At 50.2% G+C, this 10,760-nt stretch overlaps 1 protein-coding gene across 1 annotated transcript; it reads left to right on the forward strand.

Moving 5' to 3' along the window:
• Nucleotides 1–4,721: 4,721 nt before the first annotated feature.
• Nucleotides 4,722–6,463, forward strand: LOC128902514 (maternal embryonic leucine zipper kinase-like). The gene is made up of 3 exons (XM_054185670.1): nt 4,722–4,855; nt 5,147–5,232; nt 6,299–6,463. Exons 1-3 carry the CDS (start codon nt 4,792–4,794, stop codon nt 6,461–6,463), a joined length of 315 nt encoding a protein of 104 aa, XP_054041645.1. The 5' UTR covers nt 4,722–4,791.
• The last annotated feature ends 4,297 nt before the right edge of the window (nt 6,464–10,760 follow it).

Here is a 10,760-nt window from a genome sequence, read left to right on the forward strand (position 1 = left end):
TTGGTTTTACCTCAAACCAGGACATTCCACTCCTTATTCCATACCATTTGCGTCGTGCTCAGATCACTGATACGTTTATCTATCAAACCTACACGCACGCGTAGATCGATCGATAGATAGACAGACAGACGGAGGTTACTCAGTTATATCTTGACTTTATACAGAAAAGTTCACTGAGTCCATTTAGTTCATAACTGTAGCGTTTCGTCTACCATAGTAGACTCTCAGGGTAGGAAAGATGAATGAAATTCATTGTGGGCCATGCCCCTGGGTAGCATGTCCATCTCAAAGAGTTTTGCTGGATGACACTTGATGAAGTTGGTTCAGGTTCATTACTACTACGTTACCCTGAAAAACACTGATAGAACACCGTTAGTGTCATATGACAATATCATGCGATTCAGAATTAAGTATTCCCACCCGGGGTCAAATTTCCTTGGGGTACACATTGATCCTCTCCGTTCTTCAGCATCACCCACCAAGTGCAACCAGGTCCTTGAGCAAAAAGAGTCCCACAAACGGGTTTGCCTTGGCCTGAGGCAGGAAAAACCCAAACAGTTTTCCCTAACGTATTCCTTTCACGCACCACAGGGACTTTATCCCCTTCTACTATACGTAAAAGGCCTGATTGAGCTGGAGCAGCTCGATTGATGGATCCCCTGGTGTTAACTAACCAGGTGGCTTGTGCTAAAGGCTTGTCCCAATTTTTAAAGGATCCACCACCCATTGCATTCAGGTAGTTTTTAACAATCCATCGTATCGCTCAACTTCCCTGGAAGCTGGTGCGTGACAGGGGATATGACATACCCGCTCAACGCCACGTTCTTTGGCCCAAGTACTTATAAGACTGTGTTTGAAATGAGTCCCATTGGCTGACTCGGTTCCTTCTGGAGCACCATGTCGCCACGAGACTTGCCTTTCAAGGCCCAGGATGGTATCGCGGGCAGTGGCGTGGCGTACGGCGTAGCTTTCCAACCATCTGGTGCTTGCTTCCACCATTGGAAGCACGTAACGCTTACCCTGACGGGTCTGAGGGAGTGTGATGTAGTCTATTTGCCAGGCCTCCCCGTATTTATATTTCACCCATCATCCCCCACACCCCCAAGGCTTCAACCGTTTAGCTTGCTTGACGTCAGCGCATGTTTCGCAGTCAGGGGTAACCTGCGCGATAGCATCCGTGGTTAAATCCACCCCTCGGTCACGAGCCCATTTGTATGTTGCATCCCTTGGTGACCTGAAGTGTCATGGGCCCACCGAGCTAAAAACAGTTCACCTTTACGTTCCCAGTCCAAACGTGTCTGGAAAATCTTAGCAGCCTGATCCACTTGCTGATTATTTCGATGTTCTTCAGTGGCTCGCCTCATGGGTACATGGGCATCTACATGACGTACCTTCACCACTAGTTTCCCCAGCTGGTCAGCAATATCTTGCCATACTTCAGCAGCCCAGAGGGGTTTACCTCTGCGCCGCCAGTTGCTCTGCTTCCACTGTTTCAGCCGTCCCCACAGAGCACTGGCCACCATCTATGGGTCGGCATAGAGATAGAGTGTCGGCCACTTTTCTCGTTCAGCAATGTCTAAGGCCAGCTGGACGGCTTTTACCTCTGCAAATTGACTCCATTCACCTTGTCCTTCAGCAGCTCCTGCGACTTGTCGTGTAGGACTCCGCACAGCAGCTTTCCACCTTCGATGCTTTCCTACAATACACAAGACCCATCAGTGAACAAGGCGTACTTGCCTTCTCATTAGCTGAGAGCGCATTGTACGGTGGGGCTTCCTCAGCACGGGTCACCACCTCCTCTGGTGGCATTCCAAAGTCTCTGCCTTCGGGACAGTTTGTGATCACTTCTACGATTCCTGGGCGATTTGGGTTTCCTATTCAAGCTCGCTGAGCGATTAAGGCAACCCACTTACTCCAGGTAGCATCAGCGGCCTGACGAGCAGAAGGAGCTTTAGCCTTGAACATCCAGCCCAGCACTGATCATCGGGGCACCAGGAGGAGCGGTACCAGTTACCCCTCAAGCAGCTCCAACTCCTTCATATGCCGCCAAGATTTCTTCATCAGTTGGGGTACGGTTGGCCTCGGATCCTCTGCATCCCCGACTCCAGAATCCTAGGGGTCGACCTCCAGTCTCCCCTGGTGCTTTCTGCCAGAGGCTGCAGGCAGGGCCATTGTTCCTGGCTGTTGTACAGAGCACATTTTTAACATCCCATCCTGTTTGGAGTGCTCCAAGGGCTACTGCACGCACAGTCTCTTGTTGAATTTGCCTCCAAGGCCTGTCGTTGCTCAGGAGCCCACGTAAACTCCTTTTTCTTTCGAGTCGCTTCACAGAGAGGTTTCACAATCTGACTACAACCTGGCATGTGCATTCTCCAGAAACCCACCACACCTAAAAAGGCTTGTGCTTCCTTTTTGTTCGTAGGTGGGGACATAGATGTTATTTTGTTAATCGCATCCCTTGGGATCTGGCGACACCCATCCTGCCACCCGATTCCTAAGAACTGGCTACTTCAGGCTCTTTGTGTAGCAAAACTTGCTTTCAAAATAATCTTGACTACCTTCTTACCTTTCTTAAAAACCTCTTCTGCTGTATTACCCCACACAATGATGTCATCGACGTACTGCCAGTGTTCTGCAGCTCCCCCCTTCCCCAGTGCCGTCTGGATCGGGCCATGGCAAATAGTGGGTTATCTACATCCATAACGAAATTATCGCTCTCTAAACCAGCTCTGGGGTTTAGAAAGCCGACGTTAGTTTATTTACAGCACCGGGTGCATGGGGGATACCTCCTCCTGTCATGCACAGCCATCAGAACTCTCCGTGTGATTTTTATACACGTTTTACAACATCGCTATAACGTTAGTACCTCCCACCCCTATTTGATTGGTTAGTAACTCACATACAGTTACACCGTCAAGTTACAGCTACCACACATGCTCAAGGGAAGGGTCTTCACCTGGGCAAGGGTTGTCTTGACCTATGGGCGTGATTTTTAGTATTCTAATGAAGGTAGTTCAGCTTGGGACACTAAGAATTTTCACTTTCCTGACAAGTCGGCTAAACGTCTCAAAACACGTAGATTAGTACCATCCTCAAGGTCCTTACGCTCCACGTGCTTCCTGGAGAATGATGCACGACTTGCCTCCCTTGATGAGGAGTTCTTTTAATTAGCTCATGCCTGATAAAGTCGGGGATAGAATCTTCATTATTTGTGAGAACTCCCATAAGGCCTTCCAACCCTAGCTACTAATAACGTTTCAGGGATGTGCTTTGCTAACAGCAGGGCTGTGTTTGCACCCCTGGGGCAGTCAGTTCCAGGTGTACTGGATGCCTCTCCAGGTGGAAGGCTTGCTGATCACGCCTTGGGTCTCCAGCCGACGAACCAGGTTCCGGATGGGAATCGGGGACTCTCGGCTGGTGCGATACTGTCGCTGATGCACCCCTGATACCATGAGCCGGTGATTAAGGACTCTCTAAGACTCGGTTTTGGAGTGTCAAAGCAGGCATTCTTTATTGCAGCGCTGGGCGCACAGGGGATCGCTCCGCCTAGAGTGCGCGCCGAGTTGCTCAACTACAAAGGCTACAAGCAATCAGAATATACACATTAATTACATTTCCCAGAAATGACTAACATACTCCTATTAGCACCTACAACTCATTAATATGTAAATGTCCCTGATGCATGCGCATCCGTGTCCGTTGGTGGTCTTCCAGGGTCCTCTGGTGGTCGTCAATAGTCTTCCTCACCGTGTCTGCTGGTTGAACTCGGGTACAGTTGCACCCGCGCACACTCCGTTCGTCTTTTGGCTTAGTTTGCAACTCCAGTTCTCACCAAACTAGCTTATTCTAGCATCTCTCCCATCTACTCTCCTCAAGGATACAACGTCTCAAGACTTCCTTGTATCCAACTAAACCCAGCAGACGTCTAACCCATACGCTTACAAAGCGTTTCAAACTTAGCTACGTTACTCCAGTAAGGAGGGAACCAGATGTTCTTTTCAACCGGGTATCAGTGAGGCCTGAGGGGCTTTCCACCCCAGCCTTTTGTGCTGTTCAAGGCTACTGTATCACCAGCGAGGGTATCACCCTGGCAGCAGCCATTGGGTGTTCTTTAACCTTCTTTAACCTTTAACCTGTTCTTTAACCTTCAGCAGTCCCGCCACAGAAGGGTCAGCTGAAAGACCAGATAAGGCAGGCAGCTGTGTCATGTCCTCAGTCCCTCCAGCTGCCATACCAAAAGCCCACCCATACACTTTTGGGTCTTTGAAATACCCTCTCTTGAGATAGTTTACGCCAAGGATGCGCGGAGCGCCTGGGCCAGTCACAACGGGGTGCATCTGCCATTTATTCCCAGGCCGGCTCACTTTGGCCGAACTACAGTCAGTTCTTGAGACCTGTCACACCAGAAACAGCAACAGATTTTGTTCCTTTATGATTCAATGGCAACAGGGTACACTGCGCACCGGTGTCCACCATGTCTTTATGCTTTTGTGGCTCTAATACGCGAGGACATCGAATCCATAGAGCCCAATAAACTCGGTTATCCCTCTCCTCCTCCTGGCTGGAGGCAGGGCACCTCTAATGTTGAGGGCTGCCCCGTCTGGTGAATTTCCCGCTGGGGGTGTAGCGCTTGGTCATCAGCGCAGGTCGCCCCCCGCCCCGGCCCACGCTGGGCTGCAGTAAATGTGTTTTCTGTTCCAGAGTCTGCTCAGCGTGGAGAAGCCCAAAGGCCGGCTGCAGTTTCTCCTCGCAGGGGCTGAGAAGAATTGCCAGGTCCCCGTTCCTCTCAGAATGGCTTTAGGTGATTATGAGGAAATTCTCAAGTGCTACGAATTACGTGAAACGATTGGAACAGGTAGGCCTGATCCGTGGGCACAACCCGATGCGCGCGCCCTGTCTGACCGCTCTCGTGCTTCCCTAAGCACACGTTAACTGTTGCTGTCGAAGGCACGGGGCACGTTTCTGTTGTGTGTTTTGCGTGGCAGAGCTCTGGCAGTGTCACTGAAAGTTGGCGTCAGTGATCGCTTCTTGCTGTAGTGAAGACGCTGCCTGCGGTGTGTGTGACACATCCGCTGCCCCTGTGAGATTATAGGCAAGAAAACGTGTCCTCACGCTGAGCTTTCAACGTCTCTTTTTCCAATCCTAGGTGGGTTTGCAAAGGTGAAACTCGCACGCCATCTCCTCACTGGTGAGAAGGTTGCCATAAAAATCATGGACAAACTTGCTCTGGGGGTAAGCCATGAGATACTTACAAGTTGGTGGGACCTTCCGCTGCCCTTGCGGAGTTCTTGAGAACACAGGGGTGCGACGTGTCAAAAGGCAGCCTGCCTGCCCTTTGGGCTATTGGTGGATGCTGTAGTCTTGAAAGAATATTAATCTCGTGGCCTCTTGTGGGGAGGGCGACATTCTCTGGCTGTAAAATTGAGGAAGTTACAGATTATTACAGTAATTTGAACAGAACGCTGGTGAGAATACTAGCTGTTTTTCGGCTGCCCCTCTGGGTTCGGCTGATCAATGTGCCGGAATTGTAGGAGAGTAACGGCAGAGCTGCTGCTGGGTTGAATTTGGGCACTTGAATTGGGTGCTGTCGTCTTCGCGCTGTGGAACTTTGTATTGCACGGTAGTCTGGTGCTTACTGTGATGGACAAGCCTTCCCAGTAGCTGGCAATTTCATGGCTTGCTGTTGTGGTCTCTTAGGATAACTTGCCTCGTGTTAAAATAGAAATTGATGCCATGAAGAATTTAAGGCACCAGCATATTTGCCAGTTGTATCACGTGATAGAGACATCTGAGAAAATGTTCATGGTCCTAGAGGTAAGCAACGGTGTTTCTCCTGTGGCAAAGGTTCCTGGTTTTCGCTGTAGCAGTAGCTGATAACAGAGTTCAAACGAAACAATTCTTAGGAAGTTACCTGAATGATGTGCATGTTCTCTCTTCCTGTAAAAGCCGCTCTTTGCTGTTGACAAGAAGTGAAATAACTGTAATTGCTACCTTGTGCTTCAGTTATTTTAAAAGAGCACCAGGAGGGTACGTAGGGCCCTGGAACTCTGGCGTGGTTGTCACCTCCTGGGCAGTTTGTGTGGCTGTGCCATTAGTGTGATGTATCTGTCGCAGCGCATCAGGCAATAGTCAGGCTCCTCGGCTGCTCTGGTCTGCTGCGATGCCGGCTGAGGGCACGTTTGGGGGACACCTGGGCGCTACCGTGATAACGCAGAGGGATGGAAGAGCGTCGTCGCACTGCTGTTTGGATTTCCTTACTGTATTCTCAAGGTATTCTCTTTTTCCTGTCTTTGTGCAGTACTGTCCTGGAGGAGAGCTCTTTGATTACATCATTTCTAAGGATCGCCTTTCAGAAGAGGAAGCTCGTGTGTTTTTTCGGCAGATTGTTTCGGCGATTGCTTATGTTCGCAGCCAGGGATATGCCCACAGGGACCTCAAACCAGTAAGCCTGAAGAGTAGCTAGATTTGCATGAGTGATAACGAACCCTCGCTTTCATTTCTCCATTAGGAGCTGGAGTAAGTTATGCCTTCTCTGTTCTCTGGTGCTTAGAGCTCTTTATCTAGCGTCTTCTGAAAGAGCATTGTTTCAGCTTGCTACTGTGTTCCTCAGCTGAGCTGGATGTGTCTGTATCTGAGGAAGGAGCTTCCCTCGGCTTCCTCTGAAAGGGAAGCAGAACAACATGCTTCAGCTGTGAGTGGAGCGGAGAGAGGAATCTGACTTGGAATGTTACTTAGACGTTTTTGTTCTCCCCTTCGTTGCAGCTTGTACCTGTAGAGAGACTTTATGGTGCCACCGCTTTTTGTTATGCCTTTTGTTGTGCCTTTTGTTGTGCAAACCGCTGTATGTGCATGCCCAAAGGAAAAAGTGACACGGATAATTTAAACAAGCGGTGGTTAGACAGAAGGTGCAGGGGAAGCTGCAGGCGACTGGACCCATCCTGTGGCTTTGCTGTCATTGCAGGGTTTAGGGCATCATCATCCCTAAGCATCAGTGTAGGTAATGGAAGACCTGAGTCCCTTTCTCCTTGACGGGGTTAGAAATTTGCATTTTTACAGATGCTGGCATCTCTGAGAAAAGCAACTGTTTTAGCGCACAAGCGTTTTCCTAGAGAGCTCCTGAAATCTTTGCCTCCGAAGAACTTCTCCCCAAACAAAGCATCGTATGTACCTTTGTGAAGGAGCTGGCTTTGCAGTTGGCGAGCGGACGGATTCATAGGCTTGTGTGATAACTTGGGTGGGAAGTGGCTTCTAGAGGCTTCTGTTGGAACCTTCCGCTCAAAGCAGTGTCTGACCAAGCTTCTTGGGCCTTATCCGTGTCACATCTTCGACCTCTCCCAAGGATGAGGCAGCACGATCTCTCTGGGCAATCTGTTGAGCCCTTCACTGTCCTTATGAGGAGAAAGGCATTTCCTTAGTTCCAGTCTGAACCTCTCTCCATGCCTGTTGTCTGTCAATTCTCCCACCGTGCGCTGCTGTGAAGAGGCGAGTTCTGTCTTCCTGCCCTCCGGGGAGGTATTAAAAGGCTGCCACGACATCTCCGCTGAAGCTTGCTCGTCTACAGGCTGAAGGAACACCTTTCCCCCAGCCTCTCGTTGAGCAAGCGCTCCAGCCCCCTGAGCACACTGCTGGCAATCCCCAGAGCTTACTTCAGTTGTATGGCCTTCCTGCGCGGGGGGCAGAAGCTGGTTGCGCTGTTGTCGCTGTGCTGAACGGAGGACTGGAGTGACTCCGCCAGCCGACTCGCTGTGCTCCTTTGAACACAGTCCGTGACATTGCCGACTGCCTTTTCTGCCAGAGCAGGCTGCTGCCTCACATCCAGGTTGCTGTCTATCAGCCCTGCCCCACCCCCCAGACCCTTCTCAGCAGGTAGGAACTGGGATTCCCCATCTGGAATACGGGGTATGTTTGGTAACAACCGATCAAAATCTCCAGAGGAGCGATTTAGGTAAATTCTAGCTGCTAACAACACGAAGCAATAAGGTGAAAGAAAACGTGCTCCCTTGGATACTTAGGTTATAGAAGCATTCGTTACCGCTTTCTCTGTTACCAGGAAAATCTGCTGATTGACAAGGAGCATAATTTGAAGCTGATAGACTTCGGACTTTGTGCCAAGCCAAAGGTAAGAGTATCAGTTGCTCTCACAGAGTAGAGCTAAATTAGCTGCTGCACGCACATAAAAACCGCGCGTTTGACTTCAGAGGGCAATGCAGAGACTCGCCCAAAGATCCTAAATTCAAGCTGTTTGCATAGTTGTAATCCGGTCGTGTATGGAAACTTGCTCTCTTCATACTGTGCAGCGTAGTAAAATTTGAGAGAGAAAAACCGTGGAGTTTATCCAGCTTTGATTCCATGTCTAGAACGTGGTACTCGCCTTTGTTCATCTATCCAAACTGTTGTCGTTGCAATCCCTTCAAACTTCCTAAATTGTTGGGCCGTGGGATGGAGTCGGTCTTTTTTCCTTTTGCATACGTTTGCACCACTGTCCTCAGCCTCTCACTCCTGCTTTCTTTCTTGTTTTGCGTGAAGTCTGGTGCTTTGCGAGCCTCCTTACCTATGGTCTAAGTGGGGATTACAGTATGAGGCGGTATGAGGCATGTGGACCTTGTCGTGCCTCTACGAGCAGAGAAGAAGCAGCAGGGCTTTCAGGTTGATGGCACCTGTGCTGGCGGCGGCTGTCATCCGTAATACGTTACCATAGGAAATCCCGTGCGATTCCTAGTTGGATTTCATTTTTGCCAGCAAAATCCTTGTAGATTGAAGGTAATGCAGCAATTTAGTGACCTGAGGGGAGGATACTTGTTTTACTGGTGCTCTAGCTTGAGTGAATGGAAAATGGAGTTTGGGTTGCGCGCTCGCACTTGGAATGTAAGCATTCTGTCCAGAATTAAGGAGCCTACTTCACATGAGCTGTATGTGGGCTTTGCCAAAGGGGGACAATATTACCTGTCTACCCTGTTTTGGATAGATCATGTTCGCAACTTCCACTTGCGTTTATTTTGTAGGCGGATATTTGGAGCATGGGAGTCCTGCTGTATGCTCTGCTGTGTGGCTTTCTCCCCTTTGATGATAACAGCCTCATGGCAGTCTACAGGAAGATCACGGTAGGTATTGGTGCTGGAATACGCTGGGAACAGACATTGCTAAGCATTACAAGAGGTCTTTGCTTTCCTGATGGCAGAACCTGTTGAGCTGTGCCTCGTGCGAAAAGGCATAGCTGCTGCATTTTGTTACACTGTGCTACTTTTCCTATCAATATTTTGTGCGTTTGTTTCTGTCTTCAGTTGTCCTTTGCAGTACTCTAGCTGGGTCCTGTAAGAAGGTAGGAAACTGAATTTCAGGAGAAGCATTGTCTTGCTGGTGGGCTGGATTTTTGTGTCTGAGCCTTGATCTGGCTTCTCCCTTTATTGTATGGAATAGAATTGCAACTATGTAATTTGATTTGCCAAAAATAATGTTCTTGCACGTCAGCTATTCTCATCACAGAATCCCAGAATAGCAGGGGTTGGCAGGGACCTCTGGAGATCATCCCGTCCACCCCCCTGCCAGAGCAGGGTCACCCCGAGCAGGTGGCACAGGAACGCGTCCAGGCGGGTTTGGAATGTCTCCAGAGACGGAGACTCCACCACCTCTCTGGGCAGCCTGTGCCAGGGCTCTGCCACCCTCAAAGTAAGGAGGTTCCTCTTCATGTTGAGGTGGAACTTCCCATGGTCAAGTTTGTGCCCGTTACCCCTTGTCCTGTCCCGGGGCACCTCTGAAAAAAGCCTGGCCCCATCCTCCTGGGGACTCTTGTGACTGGCCTAGGCGCTCTGTGCATCCTTGGCATCCTCAATTTTACAGCCAGAGAATGTCGCCCTCCCCACAAGAGGCCACGAGATTAATATTCTTTCAAGACTACAGCATCCACCAATAGCCCAAAGGGCAGGCAGGCTGCCTTTTGACACGTCGCACCCCTGTGTTCTCAAGAACTCCGCAAGGGCAGCGGAAGGTCCCACCAACTTGTAAGTATCTCATGGCTTACCCCCAGAGCAAGTTTGTCCATGATTTTTATGGCAACCTTCTCACCAGTGAGGAGATGGCGTGCGAGTTTCACCTTTGCAAACCCACCTAGGATTGGAAAAAGAGACGTTGAAAGCTCAGCGTGAGGACACGTTTTCTTGCCTATAATCTCACAGGGGCAGCGGATGTGTCACACACACCGCAGGCAGCGTCTTCACTACAGCAAGAAGCGATCACTGACGCCAACTTTCAGTGACACTGCCAGAGCTCTGCCACGCAAAACACACAACAGAAACGTGCCCCGTGCCTTCGACAGCAACAGTTAACGTGTGCTTAGGGAAGCACGAGAGCGGTCAGACAGGGCGCGCGCATCGGGTTGTGCCCACGGATCAGGCCTACCTGTTCCAATCGTTTCACGTAATTCGTAGCACTTGAGAATTTCCTCATAATCACCTAAAGCCATTCTGAGAGGAACGGGGACCTGGCAATTCTTCTCAGCCCCTGCGAGGAGAAACTGCAGCCGGCCTTTGGGCTTCTCCACGCTGAGCAGACTCTGGAACAGAAAACACATTTACTGCAGCCCAGCGTGGGCCGGGGCGGGGGGCGACCTGCGCTGATGACCAAGCGCTACACCCCCAGCGGGAAATTCACCAGACGGGGCAGCCCTCAACATTAAAGGTGCCCTGCCTCCAGCCAGGAGGAGGAGAGGGATAACCGAGTTTATTGGGCTCTGTGGATTCGATGTCCTCGCGTATTAGAGCCAC

Source organism: Rissa tridactyla, chromosome Z (genome assembly GCF_028500815.1).
Source record: "Rissa tridactyla isolate bRisTri1 chromosome Z, bRisTri1.patW.cur.20221130, whole genome shotgun sequence".
In the NCBI taxonomy this organism is placed as follows: domain Eukaryota; kingdom Metazoa; phylum Chordata; class Aves; order Charadriiformes; family Laridae; genus Rissa; species Rissa tridactyla.